Source organism: Glycine soja, chromosome 18 (genome assembly GCF_004193775.1).
Source record: "Glycine soja cultivar W05 chromosome 18, ASM419377v2, whole genome shotgun sequence".
Classification (NCBI taxonomy): Eukaryota; Viridiplantae; Streptophyta; class Magnoliopsida; order Fabales; family Fabaceae; genus Glycine; species Glycine soja.
In genome coordinates, this window is record NC_041019.1 from 402,618 (window position 1) to 424,258 (window position 21,641).

At 34.6% G+C, this 21,641-nt stretch overlaps 3 protein-coding genes and 1 pseudogene across 8 annotated transcripts; 2 read left to right on the forward strand and 2 right to left on the reverse strand.

Moving 5' to 3' along the window:
- LOC114394873 (calmodulin-binding transcription activator 4-like) lies at positions 1-8,598 on the forward strand. The gene is made up of 13 exons (XM_028356547.1): positions 1-329; positions 850-981; positions 1,109-1,224; positions 2,194-2,282; positions 2,544-2,589; positions 3,339-3,693; positions 4,261-4,409; positions 4,507-4,597; positions 4,691-4,908; positions 5,289-5,962; positions 6,652-7,243; positions 7,492-7,794; positions 8,269-8,598. The coding sequence occupies exons 1-13, from the start codon at positions 320-322 to the stop codon at positions 8,380-8,382; spliced, it is 2,889 nt and encodes a 962-aa protein (XP_028212348.1). The 5' UTR covers positions 1-319; the 3' UTR covers positions 8,383-8,598.
- A 777-nt stretch (positions 8,599-9,375) lies between these two features.
- LOC114397513 lies at positions 9,376-10,679 on the forward strand. The gene is made up of 2 exons (XM_028359583.1): positions 9,376-9,728; positions 9,905-10,679. Exons 1-2 carry the CDS (start codon positions 9,585-9,587, stop codon positions 10,325-10,327), a joined length of 567 nt encoding a protein of 188 aa, XP_028215384.1. The 5' UTR covers positions 9,376-9,584; the 3' UTR covers positions 10,328-10,679.
- An 810-nt stretch (positions 10,680-11,489) lies between these two features.
- On the reverse strand, positions 11,490-13,167 carry LOC114397514 (annotated as a pseudogene).
- A 1,803-nt stretch (positions 13,168-14,970) lies between these two features.
- On the reverse strand, positions 14,971-19,719 carry LOC114396395 (F-box only protein 6-like). Of its 6 annotated transcripts, none has more exons than XM_028358348.1 (2): positions 19,566-19,719; positions 14,971-16,525 (listed from the first exon to the last, which is right to left on the reverse strand). In XM_028358348.1, the coding sequence occupies exon 2, from the start codon at positions 16,465-16,467 to the stop codon at positions 15,277-15,279; it is 1,191 nt and encodes a 396-aa protein (XP_028214149.1). In that variant the 5' UTR covers positions 16,468-16,525; positions 19,566-19,719; the 3' UTR covers positions 14,971-15,276. The 6 variants fall into 6 exon arrangements, with proteins under 6 accessions (XP_028214149.1, XP_028214146.1, XP_028214145.1 ...); XM_028358345.1 differs by having other exon boundaries at positions 19,561-19,716; XM_028358344.1 differs by lacking the exon at positions 19,566-19,719 and adding an exon at positions 19,152-19,547.
- Between the last annotated feature and the right edge of the window lie 1,922 nt (positions 19,720-21,641).

Below are 21,641 nucleotides of genomic sequence, written 5' to 3' on the forward strand. Positions count from 1 at the left end.
AAAATAAAAGTGTAGGTAAGACAGAAGGAAAAAAGTAAACAAGAAACATTCTGGTTCTCTTAGGTGATTGCAAATGCTCAGAATTAATTGGGGGTATAAAATAATGACACCAAACCTTTTTCAACCAAGTTATCTCTGTCTGTCAGTGGGCCAGTTCAAGTCTGAGAAAAGGCCGGTGCTTGTGTTGTGTGTTGTGGCTTGTTTAACTCTACAATAATATATCATCATCAACTTTTTCATTCCTTAGGTTTGTGTTTGTGGAGAAGCTAGTGCTATTTCTCCAATTTTAGTTCCCCTATCCTCTCCGCGATTAATTACTATGCCACCTGGTAAGACCTTTCTCTTCATATTGCTCCCTTCCGCTTTTCAGTTTTACTGGGGATTAGCGATGCTTAATCAAATCTCAATATTGTTGTGTTTGGTTTGACGATAATACTCTAGTAGAACTCCAATTGATGGCCAAATAGAAACAAACTTTTGTTTCTGTGAATCTAGACTTAATTTGATTGTAAATTTATGCTTGTTAATGCTTCACACCTTTTTTTTGGAAAATACGGTTGGGAGTTGGGAATCGAGAGTTAAGACAGTACTCTACAGTTCACTTTTGCTACCACACAACTTTTACTTCATGGACCCAATTTTTGTCCTTCTTACTCACACGAGGGAATAATTGATTGGACTGATATTACAGAGATAGAAAAGAGGATTATTAAGTTCTTACTTCTTAGTGTGTGTGATCACACTTAGGTTCTGCATGATTCCCTTGTCCCTACCAACCAAGACAGAAGATAGGAAGTAACAATAGGATGAGTTATGAATTGTTGGACTAATTTGACATTGTCATGGCAGGTTTGGAGTACAATATCGATGATCTGTTTCAAGAAGCTAAGAGGAGATGGCTCAAGCCTGTGGAAGTGCTTTACATTTTACGGAATCACGACCAGTGCGAGTTCACCCACCAGCCCCCTCATCAGCCAGCTGGTAACACCCGTGCTCTCTTTGTTGAAATTTATGAAAGAAACGAAGGACAGTTTTTTCCGACTCTTATCTGCTACTGGATTATGGGTTACTGATTGTCGAAAATGTTGCCAATTGACTTTCTTAACAGGTGGATCCCTGCTTCTGTTTAATCGAAGAATCATGCGTTTCTTCCGTAAAGATGGTCATAACTGGCGGAAGAAAAAAGATGGCAAAACTGTGGGAGAAGCGCATGAACGGCTTAAGGTCTGTTATTAGTGTCTTATGGTGTTGTGATAATTAAAATTACCTACAATGATCATTAAATTTTTTCACACGAGGGTGAGGCATGGTGCAACTGTAAGGTTACTACCTTGTGACCTTAAAGGTCACAAGTTCAAATCCAAGAAATAGCCTCTTCACAGGCTACATGCATCTACCCTCCCAAAACCTCTCCAAGCGGGAACCTTGTCTGCTAGGCTGTCCTTTTTTTATTTGACATCTATTTGTCTTGCTGCAGCTCATGTCAGCCACTATCATCTGCCCACTTTTGACATGCTTTATGTTTTATGCAAATGCTTCAATTTGCCCTCTAATTTGGACCAAGCTCCTTCCTTTCTTTTAGTCTCAACTGTCAAATAAGAACAACGCAGAAAAAAAGAGAAGATGAAACATACAATAATCATACCATACTAACAGCTTGAAATTTTCATACCAAAGGAAATTAGAGCTTCTTCTACTTCATCACTTTCTTTATACTTGGATTTGGTTTATTTTCTTGCTTTAATTGCAAAAGTCTGCTAAGGTTTCAAGCAGGTCTGAGTGATTAAATTATAGTTCATAAATGTAGTAAATTATTAGGAAGAAGTATTCAAATTTCAGGCATATTGAAACAAAGTATTATTCGAAACTAATTAATGATCCTCATTGGAAATTTCATTTTCAAATCTATCTCCTAATCTGCTCTGTGCCATATATAGCTTCCAAAAAGCTTTTGGAAAAAATAGTAAGTATTTAGTTTGTCCAGCACTCATTATGTGCATGAGCTGTAACAGAACATTGAGATACAACCAATTTGTTGTTTAATAGTTTTACTGGTATGGAGCTTTTTTCTTTTTTAATTATAATTCACTTATTTTTGCTATGTTGATGCCTTTGTGCCAACATTTGTTTTGCCATAGAATTCTATGTATTGATTTTCTCAATCTGATTGATCATTCTAATCTGCATGGTTAGGTTGGCAATGTTGAAATCCTAAACTGTTACTATGCACATGGAGAGGAGAACCGTACTTTTCAGAGACGGAGCTATTGGATGTTGGAGCCGTGAGTAAATTTTAACTATTAGCTGGATACCAACCATATTATTATGTTACCACTACTTGTATTGTATCTTTTAAGATCTACCTACACACTTACAAAGCTATATTAAAAGGCAACTTTAATTACCAAGATTAAATTATCTCGACTGTGAAACAAAATCAACTTTCAGTATATGTAACTTGTATTAAGATGGGTTCATTTATATGCCAATATGTTATTGTAGTGCATGTTCATATTTGCTCATACACTATTGTTTCTTGACAGGGAATATGACCATATTGTTCTTGTGCATTATAGAGAAACTAGTGAGGTGAGTTTCCAGAACATGATATCAGATAAACATAATATGGTACTTGCAGCTTATTATGAGTGTGAAAAGGTGGGAATCCCTTTTGTGCAACACATCTCACTGTCCTACACTCCTACCCTGTTTCTGAAAACTAAAATAAAACTTTAAGCACATCTTCCCTTTTCAGTGTTCAGATTTGAAGCTTCAATTAAATAATTTTGTTTGTTTGTTTTTCTTATGAAATTTCAACCCTCTTTAGTATTTCTTATGAATACTGCATTTCTGTATTCTCTAATTCTTTACTTTGTGTAAATGACTTACAAAGTAGTCCATGAGCTGTTTATATTTCTTCCATAAGTTCAACTCTCTCTCTCACACAATCACATTTTTCAGTTCTAAAACTCTCCAATAAATTAACATGTGTATTTCCAAAGTAAATTAAATTGTGATGAAATAGACATTTGCAATATCTTAACTTCTTGAAACTTTGTTTATATCCTCCTCTTGAAATGTACTTTTCTTTATGCTCAGCGGCATTACTCTCTAACTACATAGATCTCCTCGCTACAGTCTACTTTCTCAGTGTAAAGGGCCATTTCCTCTTGTATTTGGAATTCTCCTCTTGTATCTCGTTCCTTAGATAACAGTTTCACTCTTCCTTTCACATCTGTTCCTATCTCTCTCCTATTTCTTTATTTTGTTCGTTGCTTGAGAATTGTATCAGCAACCTAAGGTTGAGTTTGACATTACTGTTTACTCTCATTTTACAGGGGAAATCCAAATCTGAACATGTCACACAATTGTCATCAGGTTCCTCTCCTGTTTTTAGTCAGAGTCATAGCTCGTATACTACTCACAACCCAGGAACAGCATCCATGTTTGGTGATTCATGTGAACCTAATCAGAAATTTTCTAGTTCTGGGTCTTTAGAAGATACATCCGAAGCACAAGCCTTGCGCCAATTGGAAGAACAGCTGAGTTTGAATGAGGACATTTTCAATGAAATTGCACTTGATTTAATCCCAGGTCAAGATCAAAGGGTGGTTTATAAGCAAGATAACTCTGTAGCTTTGTCTGGACCAAATGATCCAGGACAACCTTGTGATGGATATAATGGAAGAGAAGGTAATTTAGACAAACTTGAGCTGTTAATGTTTTTTTTCGAGGGGGGAATAAAATTAATATATGTTTGAAGTTAGTGAAACATTTGAATTATTATTCTATTTTATGCTTTTATCTTGTATTGTGTTTTGATTTGTTCAGTTATAGATGCTTGTCTTCTACTTATGCAACATATGAAGATGGCTTCTTCAGCCCTCACAGCTAATTTGCCGTGACTGTTGAGTTAAATTTATAACATAACTGCTTATTTTAAGTTGTCCAAGGCTATCATAGCTATATATATCAGTATGACCATACTTCTATTCTTCTAATTTGTCTATGGTACCCTTCTGTATGATAGATTTTCTTTAAGTGAAACCTAATTCCCCAATTGTTATATGCTGGTTGTTTCATTTGAATCTATCATCCACTCAACCTTTTTTTTTCAAACTGTCACATTCAGCTTTATATCAGACTCAAATTTATTTCATAAGATCTTTATAGTTTGTTTTCGCTACTCCTTATTATAATTAAACAACAACTGTAGAGAGAGGAAAGCAAAATCTTCTGAAATTATTGTATTTTCTGTAGATGACAGTGGTACATATTATCATGACTTTCTTGATGATTGTCCTGGTGGAAATGAAAAAACTATATACTGGACTGAAGTGCTGGAATCGTGTAAGCCCTTATCTGTGACCAAATTACCAGATCAACATGCATATGACGCGATTGAAAATGTGAGTATTCCTAAGATATACTTCATGTCATCAAGAGTTTATAATTCATTTTTCTTTTGCAACTTGCAAAGAAATAAAATCTCTATGCTTAAAACAGGGAAAGTCATTATTTTCTTCAGGAAGAGGAATGATTGCCAACCGGGAAAAAAATCAGTGGCTAAACTCCAACAGTAATAATGTTGAAAACTGTATGACTTACTTCTGCCTTAACTTGAAAATTTCCCTTTTTGTTGCATATAATGAAATTTCTTCCATCTCTCTTTGATGTTCCATATCACCAGCTGTTTTCTTGTTTCCTCAAGACATTGGAGTCAAATTTCCTCCATATTCTATGGTAGAAACTCCAGGAACTAACTATGACTACTATGAAACCTGTTTTGATCAATTCCAAAATCAAGAACCTCTGGGTGTAGATTCAAGCTTCACTGTTGTGCAGAAACAGAAATTTACAATTAGGGCAGTTTCCCCAGAATACTGTTATGCCACTGAGACTACAAAGGTTTGGGCCTTTTAATTTCAACACTTGTTATGTCCTATGTAATGATTTATCACTCTTTGCACTAGGGAATTTATCTGCTGCTTCTTGGTGCTTATTACTCAGCTTTACCTATGTTCTTGAAGAGCTTTAAAATGCATACACAACATGGTTCAAATATGTATGCATTTTTTGTATAATGTAATTATATATGTAATAACTAGTTATATATATAATAACTAGGGAGTTAAAAATGAAAGCTCTTAGCTTTTGATTTCAATACCATTTGGGGCATATACATTGTTTCTACTCTCTTTCCATTTGAAATTTTAATATTTTATATGATACAAATACTGTTGATGTTGTCTATATTTGAATCCTAATTTCCCAAGTTATATGCATAGGTGATCATTATTGGGTCATTTCTATGCCATGACTCGGATTCTACCTGGGCCTGTATGTTTGGTGATGTTGAAGTTCCTGCAGAGATAATTCAGGATGGTGTAATCTGTTGTGAAGCTCCATCTTATCTTCTTGGGAAGGTTAATTTGTGTGTTACTTCAGGAAATAGGGTGCCATGCAGTGAAGTGAGGGGGTTTGAGTTTCGAAATAAGACTACTAGTTGCACTCGCTGTAATTCATTGGAAACAGAAGGCAGCAAAAGTCTAGAAGATCTGTTATTACTTGTTCGATTTGCAGAGATGCTCCTTTCTGCTTCAACTACAAAGGATGACAGAATAGAATCTGGAAGTTATCTTTCAACAGAACAGAAAGATGATGATGATTCATGGAGCCATATTATTATAGACACTCTTCTAGATGGCACCAGAACATCATCTGATACTGTTAACTGGCTTCTTGAAGAGCTGCTGAAGGATAAGTTGCAGCTCTGGCTTTCTAACCGAAGAGATGAAGGGACAGGCTGTTCTTTTTCCAGGAAAGAACAGGGGATAATACACATGATTTCTGGGTTGGGTTTTGAGTGGGCCTTGAGCCCCATTCTTAGTTGTGGTGTGAATATAAATTTCCGTGACATCAATGGGTGGACCGCTCTTCATTGGGCTGCTAGGTTTGGGAGGTAATAGAAAACTGAGTTGTTGATATTGATATGCAATTGTGATAGCATTTTGTTTGAAAGCCTTGAATAATATACTTGATAAAATCTGTTTAGAAACCTTTACAAATCCTTGGGAGAAGGGAATACCAATGCAAAGAAATAGAACAAGAAGGACAAGTAAAGCCTTTAATACCTACCCAGCAAACATTAGAAATTGATGGCTGCATTTAAGGAGTAATAACCACATCTAACAGTATGCTTCACATGCAACAGGATGTTTCAATCATTCTTGAACATGTATATAAAGCCTAATCAATCAAAGCCAAATGTTTAGTTTTTTATTTGAACAAAAATGCCTTTTTCCCACCATATGGGATCAGCTACATTAATTAAATTATGACATTGTGTTGGACCAAAAACTGAATTTTAAGAAATGTCATTTAAATCAAAATGTTTTTAAACGGTTTCTCTGGAGTTCTCGTTGGTCTTCCGCTATCTCTATTGATCAGACTGCCCTCCATATAATTAATTCGCCTTACCTAGGCCTCTATTGGTCTTCTCACATGATCAAACAATCTTATTAGACCAAATTCTGTCATAAATGATCATATCAAGGTTGAAACTCTTGCTTTTAAAAGCCTTTATAAATGATCTATCCATTCTAATTGTTCTGGGAATTTGGGCCACTGAAATATTTTGTTTCATGATAGGGAAAAAATGGTTGCTTCGCTTATAGCTTCTGGTGCATCTGCTGGAGCAGTGACAGATCCAAGTTCACAAGATCCAACAGGTAAAACTGCTGCATCTATTGCAGCTAGCCATGGCCATAAGGGACTGGCAGGTTATCTTTCAGAGGTAGACCTAACAAGCCATCTGTCATCCCTCACATTGGAAGAGAGTGAGCTTTCTAAAGGATCTTCTGAGCTTGAAGCCGAGTTAACTGTCAGTAGTGTCTCTAAAGAAAATCTTGTGGCCAGTGAGGATCAGGTTTCACTACAAGCTTTCCTGGATGCTGTTAGAAATGCAGCTCAGGCAGCTGCACGGATACAAGCTGCTTTTCGTGCACATTCTTTTAGAAAACGGAAAGAAAGAGAAGCTGCTGCTGACGCTGGTCTAGATGGATATTGTATTGATGCAGGTAGCATTGATAATAACATTTCAGTGCTTTCTGCCGTGTCAAAACTTAGTTCTCAGAGCTGTCGTGATTACAATTTAGCTGCCTTATCGATTCAGAAGAAATATCGAGGCTGGAAAGGTCGTAAAGAATTCTTAGCATTGCGCCAGAAAGTAGTTAAGATACAGGTAACCGTAATAGAAATTGTTAATACAGTTTTACTATACTAATTGAATTCCAAGAGTTCTGCATGTACCTGTATATTGGCAGTGTAGAAGTGTAGGTACTTTGTAAAGTGAATAAATAATAAATTTTTTTATAAATTGGAATGAGGGGGGAGATAAAAGATAGCTAGACATGCACATGCATACATCAAGAACTTACTTTTAACTATTTACTAGTATTAACCTTGGTTTTTCTAAATTTATTTGGGCAGGCTTGTGTAAGGGGATACCAGGTTCGGAAGCAATACAAGTTAATATTATGGGCAGTTGGAATCTTGGACAAGGTTGTGCTACGATGGCGCAGAAAACGAATTGGTATACGAAGTGTCCGGCAAGAAATGGAATCAAATGAAGAAGAAAGTGATGATGAAGATTTTCTCAGCGTGTTCCGGAAAGAGAAAGTAAATGCAGCAATTGAAAAGGCTTTGAAGCAGGTGCTTTCCATGGTCCATTCCTCTGGTGCTCGTCAGCAATATAGGCGCTTGCTTTTGTTGTATCGTCAAGCCAAGGCCAAGGTAAATACGCTAATAAAAGCAAAAAATAAATTATAGGTCTGGGATAACACCGGTTAACATCTCTGGTATCTGTTAGTTATACCACTTTTTGCATTCAGATTGATCAAATAAGAAGTAAGTGTTGAGCATAGCTTTCATAGTCCATTTCTAATTTTCTTTACTGAGTAAGATAACTGTAACGCTAGCAAGTAGCAACACGATATTCTGTTTGGACACACTATTTATTACTAGATGAAACCCAATTCTAGTTTCTCATAAAATGTTGAAAATCAGAATATAATCTGATCCCATTCTTTATTAGTGGGGCCAGCAGCATAAGGTTTTACTCAACAATAAAAGTGTCAAATAGTGGGTTGCTAATCATAAAGTAATTAGGACCTAATTAAACATGCTAAGCTAGCATTTAGCAATGTTTTTTATGTGAGGAGAGGTTCCCTGTTTTGTACAATGCATAACTTGTTGATTCTTTTACAGACTGAACGTGGCAGCACGAGTGATGAAGCACCCTTATCAACTTCGGAAGAGGAAGTTTCCAATATGGAAGATGATGATTTGTGTCAATTTTGGGAAACGTTCTGGCCTTCCTAGTTTTATTTCTCTTTGGGGATAAATTTCTGACTTCCCAGCTTATATGGTGTGAGTATTTGGATGTGTAGAATAAGCTTGATTGAGCTTTTAGTTTGTAAATCAGTCTAGGTTGTATAGTGATAATGGCGATGGACACTTTCTCTTTTTATGTAAAACTGGCCTTCAATGCTCTGGTGGTATATAGGGTTTCAAATACAGTGAAGTTTTTATTTCTTATTTCTTGTCTTACATTTCATCAGAAGAACTAGACAGAAGAAACCACAAAGATAAAAATGTTATATTATTAAGATATTAATCTGGTTTAAAATGATTAAGTACCATTTCCCATTTTAAGGAGGATTCAAATTAATATAATTTATCATTGAGTATTCCTTGAATGTGCAACATCATTTTCTTTTTATCAATTTTGTGTAACTTTAAATTATTTTTAAAAAATAATATTAAAAAATTTAGATCATTTGAAAAAGTTTAATATAGAATATTACTATTTTTTAAATAAAATTATGGAAAGGCGACGCGGTTAAATTAAGGAAAAATATTTTTTATGCATTATATGTAGTTTAAGAAAATTGCTTATCTAAAGAGTTTGAATTATATTATAAAACTTTAAACTTAAGCTAGCTTTTGCAACCATTCTTTAGATATGTAATTTAAGAAAATTGCTTGATAAAAGTTTACACTCTAATCTACATAATTGTGCATTACTAAATCATTGAATATGAAGCTGTAATAGATAATTTGGTAACAGCGTAATGATTTTCATATCAATAATAGCATATTAAATCAAAAGAATAGCATCTATAATTACAACATGTTAAAAAAAAAAAAAAACTAACTGTAGTGGATGAACAATTTTTACGCAAGTACTATACTCTTCTCCAAGATAATTATTTAAATATAGATATAAGTTAAGAACCACATATGGAAGAGTCAACATAAGGACCCCACTCTCCCACTTATTATGTGGTGAGGCTAAGTCATCGTGTTGTGTATAGACAAGTTTCCCATGAAAAGGTAAGAAGCACTAACGCCACTTCCCAAAGTTGGATGATGCTAGAGATGAGGAGAAGACCCAAAAAACAAAACCAAAACGCCACGTCTCTTGTGGTTTTCATTCAATAATACACCTCTTGTCGGTGGCCGATGGGTGAGAACAGAGAAAGACCCTTTTATTATTATTGAAGTCCAAACAACATACAAGCATGGAACAAGATCGAAGGTTTGAGCTCATCGACCAAGCAATTCAGAAGCTTGTACACGACAACACCAACAAAGTCCAAGAATCCCTCCATAACAATGATGCTCAATACCAACACCCTCTTTCCCACCTTCTCTCTGTCTCTCAGGTATATTTGCAATTCATGCATATTGATATGCTCATATGCAAAAACTAGTTTCAAATTTTATTCTTGCATATGGTGTTTGTTTATTATATGCATAGTTTGTCAATCTTCCTTAAAACTTTATTTTAATATTAATGGTATAGGTAGCACTGACACAGAAGTGCTGAATTTATTGGCAGTTGAAAATGTTGAAAGGAGAAGAGATACTTGAGCAATTCGAAGCTTCTAGTTCTTCTGAGCCGGTGGCTTCTATAACTCAGGAAACAGAAAGTGAAAATGAGGATGCTGGGGAAAGTAAGGGAAGTGAAAATGATGAGATAATCAAAGAACTGAAGAAGTTGAAGAGGCAGAACTTCGTGACTCATTGTCTTCTTTCGGTGATGATTGTTCTCACTGTGGCTTGGCAACTATCGGAGGTTTCTCTTATTTTGAAAGTCAAAGATGGAATAAGCCACCCTTTTAGATCATTTGGAAATATGCTCAAAGGGATGGTGAAAGTCCCTAACATGAATGGCCAGGAAGCTGATGACAAAGAACACCCATCTGAATCTCCATCCATTCCTTCAATGATCATTCCAAATATGTCTCATAATGGAAACTAGTGAAACTTGCCATTTTCTTGTGGTGTTTAATCTATTCTAAATTGGTTGAAAGTAATATAACAAAGGAAATGACCTTTGCAAGTGCGGACAGGCGTTGTGTCTTATTGTAGCACACTCATGAATCATACATTACCATTGTATCCAATTTGCCATATTTCTCCTGTAGATTTAGACGGGAACTGATAGGAAGCAAGACCTTCATGTCAAAGTCACTTGGTTTAGAATCTTAATCGGATTCTGCACGTAGTAAGAAAAATCCAAATTCCCTGAAAGTCAAATAGGTTTGTATCTTTATTTTGATTTTTTTATTTTACATAGCCTTATTATTTTGTGGTTGGCGTAGGTTAGTCATTCAATGGAAACGTTCAATTTGGACCGCGCAACTGGATTTTATATGAACCCTGACGAAAAGTTGGAAGGGAAAGGCCGAAAGGGAAAAGAGCCCTTGGGGTCACAATTTAGAAAATGTCCAATGATTATCTTCATCATAGTTTTCACCAAACTAAGAGGACAGGACCTAGTTGACATTCCATTATCCTAATCCATGACTAATTCTAGTGTTGTACACAAGTTTGTTGCATCTCATTATCCCGATTCATTGATTCCTCCCTGACCTGTGCTTCTCTTAGAAGTTTGAACTCTGATTCGGTCAGGGTAACAGCATGAGAAATCTAAGAAGGCAACAGTGTAACTGATATTCAACATTAAGCACTGAGCAATGCATCTGACACCAAATTTGATTCACATCACTGACACCTGCAACATTAGCTCTTCAGCACCTAGCAATGCATTCTGTTTAATGGGAAGGCACTTTTTTTTTTTCTGGGGGTAGAGGAAAAAGGTAGATTTGCTGGAGACTTCGAAATGACTGCTACTCATTTCCGTCATCTATTGGCATTCGGTGTCCGGAGCATGGTCCTCAAGTAACTGATACCAATACGTCCCACAAGGAACCAAAAGGTATACCGGTGTAGCATCTATAGTCATCAGTTGATTACTTTTAAAACCACTTAACCACGGTTATTTGAAAATTACCACACATATATGGCGATTATAGTTGTTCACCAAGTATAAATTTCAGTACAGAAAAGAAAAGGAAATTCGCCCCTTGTCCATCTTAGAAGGATAATCAAGCTACTGCTAGCTCACACGACATCAGAGATGGAAAGTGAAAGCAACATTTAAATTTGACAATAGAATCAAATACAACAAAAAATATAAGACATGCATAAACAAACTTTCACGGGATTTTGGAAGCAAATATATAAAAGTTTTGACCCTCCAATTTGCATAAATCTTTTAACAATTTATCCTTGAAAGCGTTTTGACCAATCGCAACAGAAAATTCTAAACTGAAGAGGCACAATTATGCGTTCAACACGAACCAAGATGGATTCATTCTCAAATGCAAAAGTCTGAAGCAAAACAGCTGTAGGCAAAGCGAATATGGCCTTTTCATGTCAACATACTCAAAGGTCTGTCTTCACGCATAGTTCAACCGGAATATGTCATTCAACACATAATAGCTTCCCTGTGGTGTTGGTATCAAATGGAACATCTGACAACAAAAAGATCAACAAGTTTAGTCCTCATGAATAATAAATAATAACAACATAAATTAGGTAATTAGTAGTAGATTAGCAGACAAACTAAAGCAGCCAAGAAATGACATTGATGACCAATTGACCATCAAGTTACCTTGATGCTTCTACAGCAAATAATCGCAGTTCTATCTGAGCAATAATAATTGGCAATTGCAATCATATCAAAAATCCTTTACTCCACTCCTTTACATAATCCAAAGACACGTGTCTACATAGATACTACTCCACTTAGGTTTTCAAACTACGCGAGACACCCCTAAAATAATACGTTTTGCCTCGGAGGAATTAAGAGGAACGCAAAAGCATGAGTCAACAAACACATCCAAAAACCAGTAAGTGTTCAGGAATATCGAGTTATCTGTACCCAAGACCCAAGAGGAAAACCATTGGTACAAGAATTGTTTATCAGAGCTCAATTTATTTACTCTTAATTCAACTTCACTCACGCAAGCCAAATCTTAACAATAGAAAATAGTACAAAGTAACACACCCCAAAAGCCTAATTTAGCAAAAAACGAAATTTTTATTTAAATCGTAAAAGAACATTATGGAACACAGCCGCAAGATCAACAAGCTGAACCAAAGTGAGTTTGGTTATGTTTGGACAAACTTCCCAACAAGCACTTATAAGAGAGAAGAAAACTAGAACATGAAATGAATTTTAAGCTTCTACCATAATGTAAAGGTGAAATTATGTATAAGTTGGGTGTAATAAGTTGAAGTAAATAAATTGATTTAAACATAAGTGAAAAGTTTAAGGCTCTATCTAGCTAAAAAAAGAAAGACAAAAAAATGAACTTGTTCCATTAACTAAAATTCAATTAGGAGATAAAGCAGAGATACGAAAGATTATTAGATAGATTATGTACTTGGCTAAACTTAAGGGAGTGTTGTTCGCCGGCGAGCTGGAGGTTGCCGCTGACGAAGACGAGCATGGCGGAGTTGACAGCGGAGGGCTGGGAATCGACGGTGGTGATGGAGTGCTGGCACTGTTGGAAGGGAAGGGAAGTGAGTTTGGCGAGGATGTTGGGGGCGCCCAGGATCTTCTGAGCCTCGAAAGAGAGCATGGAAGATTGTTGCGGTTGGTGTCGAAGGTGGAATAGTACTGCTCCACGAATGCCTTTGCCGACGCGTCTGGATCCATCTCATTCATTTCACTTTTTCAAAATTGTTATTGGATTCGCTCCAATTTTCATTTTCATTTCAAATACCATTCCAAATTCAACTTAATAGTAAAGGGTTTCGTTGAGAGGATATAAATTATTGTAAATTAAAACTCCTGCCATAATTTTCTTATTTCTGCACATTTAAAATTGTGTATGCTAGGATATGCGAGTGAATCAGATAAAAAAAATAATTTAACAGGATATAACCTTTTAATCTTGTCTAATAAATTAGTGCGCATCAGGTAACTATAAGATATAATATTAGTTATATTCAAATAAAAAAAGATACCTTTTCATTAATATTACACATAATTCTTTAATAATTAACTCTTAATTTTGTTTTTTATAAACTATGAATTTATTAAAAAAATATAATTTTAACTAAATTTTTTATCCAAATTATATTTTATTTATTCAGTTACTTTGCTTATAATTATAAACAATTATATCAGTTTTTTAAATTATAATTATTATTCAAATATTTAAAAAATATTTGAAGAATAATTTTTTTCTTTTTTCTTTACAGCGAAAGCTTTTTTCTTTTTCTTAAGAAAAAAGCTTTTGCTATATAAAAAAAATCATGAAATACTTTTTATCATTTTTTTAAAAAAAGTATTACTTAATCCAAACTACTATATTATAATTGTAATAGTGAATGCAACAGTGGTTCATAAACCCGAGCCTTTTGTTCGGCAGGTGCTAAATGTGGGTTGAACCTTGAAGCAGGTCTGTTTAAGCCTGTTCGAAAAGAAAAAATGAAACTGCAAAGGTAATAAAATACTTATATTATGACCACATTTAATCAACAGCGTTGGATTAGGTAAAAAAGATTAGTTTTTCATACTGTAATCAAAGATTAAATTCTAACTGGCAAAGCTGTCTACATTTAATGTTATGGCTTAAATAGGATTGTCTTATACAGAAAATAGTTGCATGCGTGAAAAAAGAAAAAAAGTTAGCCACATCCAAGATTAAAAAAAAAACTTCTAGAATCAACATTCTTTTGAGTTTTAAAGTGTGATTTTTATGTAAATTATATTGACGAGAAAGAGAATATAATATATAAGGCAAGTGCTGATAGAGTTGCTTAAAATTACCCCTATTAAATAAAATAAAAAAGGCAAAAATCATTTATGGTAGGTTCAGGTTGACAACAAATTTGAGGTTTTTCTGGGTAGAGGGAGTTGAATGTTGATACTGTGTAACATAACTTTTAAGTCAAGGAACAGGTTTAATAATGCTGACCTAACATTAAAATAGTTTGTTTCTTGAGTCTTCCCTCCGCAGTTATCTGTTTCTTTTATTTTACCCCGAACCTTGAAGGCGTGAATAAAATCTATCTACTACTAAGTATGAAACTCCTATTAATTCAACTATTTAAGTGATTGGAATTAATTCTTTTTTAAGTAAAATCTAAAGCTCGAACTTAATTTTGGTTAAGAAAAAAATAGATACTCTTCTTGGATGGCTAAATATTGAGAAGTTACTACGTAAACCAAAATACACAAAGTTATGCTACAGCATTGAAAGGCTTTTAGAGGTCACAAATTCGCCAACAATGCAAGGTTCAACATCGAGTGGCCGAATGACACCAGAACATTTAGTGCAAATTCTTATTATACGAGTATAATATATAACGGAGGCACCAAAGCTTGAAGCATATAAGAATCTTCATACTAGGGCCTAGTTTCGATGACTGACACCCAGAAGAGTGTGAATTTGGTTTCACTGATTTTCACAGCCTAGAAGAGTTGTAAATTAGCAATCAAATTGTTGGGTAATGGAAACAATAAATATGAAAACTATATTTACTTCCATCCATAAGACCTCATCAAGGATCCTCTCTTGCTCCTCCCCATAGCACAAACAAATCTAAGAAAAAACCATTCACACTCTGAATACAGAAAGAAACTGCAGTTTTATATCACCTTTTACCAAGGTGTTCCCCAGGATGAGGCATTAATAACACAACCAAAGTAATGTTTACATGTCTGAGAGCATGAAAAAACGTGAATTACTACAAACCAATATTATTTTTCATCTACTTTGTTAAACCAGCAATGAACATTAGGATTACGTACAACAACACCAAAGGCCTGCAAATTGCAAAAGAACCGAGACTGGGGGGGGGGAATGGCAGGCCGTTGCTAGGCCATTGCTGTTAGAGATAGATGTGAAATCATGCCACCGCAGTCAGGCATGGATGAAATGCAGTACCACATGCTATCCACTGTCGTTTTCTCCCACGTGGCACCACACACCCAGGAACCTTCAGCCATTCTTTCTTTGCTATGTTGTAAGTAACCAATCGGTTCATTTGTTTTGATCTCAAGGACAACATGAGCAAGCCTTTGTTCCCCAGGCAAGTCATTCTAACGTGCTTCCCATAAAAGTCCAAGCACCATATGTTTGGCATTCTGTCAACCTCCTTCCACAAGAGAGTCATTTTCTGCAACTCCCATATGCATACACAAGTGGCTGCATTCTTCGTGAGCAAACCCACGAGCATGATCTGGCCATCACACTCAGCCAGAGTGTGATCAGTCAGATGCAATGGCGCTGGGATTATATATTGTTTCCAAACCCCAGTTGCCATATCATAGGAAACAATCCCTTCTGGGTCTGAACGCATGAAGTAAAGTGTGCTGCCAATAGAGACAGCTTGAGACCTAAAGTTGATTGACAATGGCAGCTTCATACCCGCAGGCATGTTTCCCGGACGACTCCAAGAATTTCTGACTGAGTCGTATACTTCATATTCTCCATCACAACCCACCCATAAGATCTTGTAGCCTGAACCAACAGAGTTTCCATTTGTAGTCATCCCTACAGCAACACGAGACCAGACCTTAACTGATCGAACTGGCAACTCCTTGAAGGATTGAGTCAGTGGGTTACAAACAAAGAAGTTTCGATGACCAATGTCAAGGAAGCAAACTAAACCGCCAGCAGAAGCCACGGGTAAAACAATCAATTTTGTGGGCGGTGTTGATATAGTTGGGTGATGCCATTTTTTCAATGAAGGGTCATACATGGCTCCCGAATTCACATTTTCATGGGTAATGGTGTAAAACCATGGGCTTTCTTGTGTGACTTGAGTACAATGCAGAGAAAAACTTTGAGAAGTCAGCATGGAATTCCACTGCCGGCAGACAGAGCGGAAGCGGAAAAATGTGGCAATGGGAAGTCGTGCAATCACAGCCTCAAATAAATCTTCAGGAAAATCTTTCCAAATTTCTTGTTCCATAACTTCAGTTGTGCAAGATCTTCCAGATGATTTGCCCCTGCTTCTGTCTCTTCGAGACTTCTTAGAAGGTGGAGGCTTTACAGGATCTGACATCCTGAAACTGCCAGACTTTCTAGCTGTCATTACAAGGCCACATAAGTCATCTACAGAGCTATCCTCAATGTCAAGGGAGGTCGTCCATCTGTAAAAAGTATAAACAATTTCATAAATCATATGCTTCCTGACATTAAGTAGAAGTTGAACCAACATTCCTACAAAGGTCAACAGTATTCACAGATAGAAAAGTGTAATTGAAAAGCAAATCACAACCATACAACTAAAATACAAATTTATATTATAGACCAAATTCAGACTGAGCCCAAATAAATTATAAAATAGATAAACACAATTGCACATACAAATAGCCTGGGATTGCGGGGGTAGTACACAAATTTGAAATTTCTAGATTTGTCAGAATACCAATCACACTAAAAAGAAGTTATATATGCAGTAGCAAAAAATGAAACTTAACCTTTGACTACAGGATTGGGACTATTTACACTAAGGGAAATTGTATGTAAGTTTAAAAGATATCAAAGTAAATAGTCGGTGAGATGATACAATATATTTAAAGGATCAAGAGGATTCAAAAGAAGCATCAATTCAAGCAAGTGTTTCATAAATTTTCACAAGCAAAACTGCCCTGCAGTACATACCTGAATGTGTATAAAACAATAATTAATGTACAACATAACAGTAGAGGACTCCACTTAGGTCATGTTTGAATAAATTTCTCCATAAGTACTTATAGGAGAAGAAAACAAGAAGGTAAAATGAATTAAACTTTTCTCACAAGTTAAAATCAACTTATGCACTTCAACTTTTATAAATTTTCTCTCATCTAACTTCTCCAAAAGCTGAGGTACATAAATTGTCTTTTTTTATAAGCAAAAGTTTTATTGACAAGAACATAAATTGATTTTAAATTATAGAAGCAGTTTGATTCATTTTTCTTTTTATTTATTTTCCTAAAAGTACTTATTGGGAAGTTTATCCAAACAAAGCCTTAAATAACAACAACAATAGTTTTATCCAACTAGGTAAGATCAGCTACATGGATCACCCAACGCCATTGAACTCAGTTAAAAAAAAATTCTCAAAAGAGCCCTAGGTGCCAAAACAGACATTTTCAAAACCATAAATTGTAAAAGAATTGTACTTTCACATCACTATATTTAGTGTGTTATTGTAGCAGATATCTATATTCTCTAGCATCTAGGGTTTTTGGCAAGTAAACAAACAGTGCTTCTCAAGAATCCAATGTTTGCATGTTCATTTTCATGAGATAAAACAATTTCTACTAAATATGGTGCCTCTAAGGCTCTAATTATACTTTGCAAAAGTGTTGATTAAACCTGATGGTAAGGATATAACATACAAGTAGTAACCCTCACAGTTGTCACCACTTCATTACCATACCCATTTTTCTGATGATATGCATCCTCAGGTCAGAAGTTACTAACTATTTAACTTTAGTTTGTCACACCAACAAATTGAAAAAAATAAAATAAAAAATGGTCCATCTGCTGTATTTCCATCAGAAAATTTCAAATTATTAGTGTTTCAAAGAAACATCATTAAAAAATAAAAGTTTCAAATGGAAATCCAAGCAACAGTTTAGCTTTTTCTCTTATTCCTTTTCTTACTTTCTTAACGCCAACAGACTTGAATTTTTCCAAAAAGTTTACTAAAAGTTCCATTCAGATATATCTACTTAACCAATAAGGATTAAGGAATGTGAGTAAGGTATGAATTGGCAATACAAAACCTTCCTTTGTGTGAAACTATAACACAGAAACAACGCACAAAATCCAGAAAAACGCTGCTTATTCCATAATGAATAGCTGGAAACTCACTAGAAACAACAGGTGTTCAATATTAAAATACTCAATAGTTAAACCAAGCAATCAAGTAATCTGACTGTGATCATTGCATGGATTGCTTACTGCTAATATTGCCAAGTATGATATGCAGTTCATTAAGGCCTTGTTTGGATAAACTTTTTCACAAGCACTTAGAGAAGATGAAACTAGGAAGGAAAAATGAAATAAGCTTTTTGCATAAGCTAATTTCTAGGATCTCTCATTTAGCTTATCCAAAAGCTTATTTTATCTTATGCAAGTATATATTCCTAGTCTCTTTGTTAATAGTCAAAGGGTTTAATAGCAAGAGAATTGAACAAGGTTAGAGAGAAGGAATATATCCTCCTTGCATGTCTCCTAGATCTCTCTAATACATACATATATGCGTGCGTGCCTACGCAAGAGAGAAAAATAAATAAATAAATAAAACTAATTGGCATCCAGTGCAGCTCTTCCCCTTTGTCTTTTATTTTATTTTTTTCATGTGAAAAACTGCTCCAAACCCAAAAACAAAGGAAGTATTTAACCAATAGAAAACAAGGAAAATTGCAAGAATGTCAAATTTAATCTGAATATCGCACTTTACATATTTTTCCTTATAAGAATATAGAAAAGGAGGGAAGGAGCATGAAATGTGGGAGAATTACGCAGAAACTGCACACGGAGAGAGACGATCACGGGAGAAGAAAGGTTAGAGAGCGTAGGAAATGTTGGAATTTAGGGTATCGTTACGTTTGCGTTGGAAATGAGAAATTGGAGTGAAGGCAGTTAATTCGGACACACACATTAGAGAACAGAAAGGACCTAACTTACCTACCTAGCCGGTTAATTCACTTGAAAGATAAACAATAAGGAAAAGGAGGCAAGAAGAAGTGAATAAATAGATCTAAGAGAGAGAAAGAGGACCTGGGGTGTTGTTGTTGAAAGAGGAGAGTGTGAGGAGGTTGAAGAATGAGAGTAGAAGAAGAATGAGATTGAGACTGGTAAGTGTCCAAGAGCTGCTGAAGCTGACCAATGAGCTGCTTCAGCATGCCCAGCCCTTCCATGCCCCAAACCAAACCACACACAATTCGCCTGATTCCTCCTCTCTCTCTCTCTAAAAACACGCACCCTGCTTTCTCTCTCTTATCCTTCTCTCCCCTAACACGCACGCACGCAACTAACAGGGTTATTATTATGCTTCTACTCACTACTCACCCGTGCGCCACTTTTCTTTTCTTTTTTATAACAACAACAACAACAATAAAATCCTAATGGAATATGGGATGCCATTTTCACTTCTTTCTTTCTCTATTCTCTTTTCTTAACCACATACCTTACCTTCATCTTTGAGTTTGTTCCTTCGTTTTTCTATTAAGTCGTTTTGGCGAATGCTTGTTTGATCGCGCGGATTCTAGTTTATTTTGGGGGTTGTTCCCTCTCTAAAATAAACTACTCCCTCCCTATTGAATCCTTTCCCCCTCTCTTCCAAATAGTTCAATTTTATTCTTACTTATAAATCGTGGAACTATAAAACAGAGTCAAGTTATGAAAAAAAAAATCATTATACACCTTTAATTTCAAAACTAGCCTTCGAATAGTTGGTTTTGGGCCAGAACAAATATTAACAAATAATATGATAAATTCTTATTAGTTTTATGAGTTTCGCTTTGATAATTATGTTCCATGTAAATAGTGGCTCTAATTGGTTGTTATGAGATGATAAATTATAGCATGATTTAGAACCATCATCGTCTCAATCAATCTTCACATCACATTTAGGGTGATAGTGATTTTTCTATTTTTTTTTTTTTTTACTTTGCATATGATGCATGAATGATGCCTCGGAAATGATATTTCTCCTCTTCTTTTTCCTACAATTTTCTAGTTTAATCATGTAATCCAAGATTTGTCCCAATTTGACCAAACAAAACCAAGTAGAGTCATTTTAAGTTGAAATTGAAAAAAAAAAAAAAAAAACACCAACATGACTCAACTTGGCCTGAGCTTCTTGGCCTAATTTGATTTTAGATCGTGCTTAAACCTATCCCAAATTGAATTATGCCTAACCATAATGAACATGTCATGATCTTGGATAATATAATATTTTTTCCGGTGTGATCATTGTGAAAATGAAATGAAAAAAAAAATCAAAAACATGTTCACAATTTTTCTTCTTGACATGTTTTTTTAGTTAGAAAATGTTTAAGTTATGAAAAACACTTTAAGACTTAGAGTTTTTTTTCATACCATACAATTGTTTTGTTAGTACACACTAAATTTAAGGGAGAAAATGACTCCTCAATCTAAGATAATGAGAATTTTCAAGTTTAACGAATACTTTCAAAAGTATTAACACTTATGATTTTTCTCATCCAAGAAAAATGAATACAAACTCAATCCTACAATTTGTCATATGATATGCTTTATCTTTCTCCACCCAACCAGTCTCTCAAAGTTTTATACTATCTCAATGTGATCCTATACATATATAGATTTGATTTTGCTAAATGAATGCATTTTATAAGCAACATAAATTGGAATAAAGGTTTTTTTATGTTATCTTGATATTAAGGAATAAGATATAATGAGGTTAAAAAGAAAATTTTATTTGGCTCAATAGCTTAGCCCTAGGCAACTATCATAAATGTATGATTTTTGTCTCTCAAATTCTAATGATGTCAATTAGATCCTCAAGTATCACGAATGTCATGTTGATAAATTTCAATTGATGGAGGACTTGAAATTACACAATTATAAAATTTGAAAAATTCAATTGGTGCAATTAAAGATCAGATGACTAAAATCACACATTTACTATATATAAGTGCAATTAGGTCAATTCATTAATTCTATTTGATGACTATTCTTTAATACAAATATATCATATGACTGAAATATAAAAGAATATAACACATCTTTTATTTTAGAAGAATCAAATTCACCCAAGCTATAAATTATTTATAGAGCAATAGTAACTTCATATAGAAAATTTGAGAAGATTAACCATGTTTACTTGTTTAATATGTAATGATGTAAATGCTAGACAAGTCACTGGTTCAATATTAGTATAGTTTTTTGCGTGAATAACGAGTATGGTTTTTTTTTTTAAGGATTAGAAAACCTGATATATAATGTATGAGATAAAAAAAACTTTAATTGTTTAATTATAAAAAATAATTAAAGTTGTAAATTGCTCAAACTTTTGCAACTTTATATTTCTATATTAAAAATAAGGCTAAATTACATTTTTAATTCCCTTATAATTTTAAATCTATGATTTTGATTTCTTATTTTTAAATCAAAATATTTAATTTTCTCGTTAGTTGATCATCTCGAGTTAAATTTTGATTTTAATGTGATATATTAGTAATGACGTGATACTTATGTAGGAGGTTCACATGTCACTTATGTGCA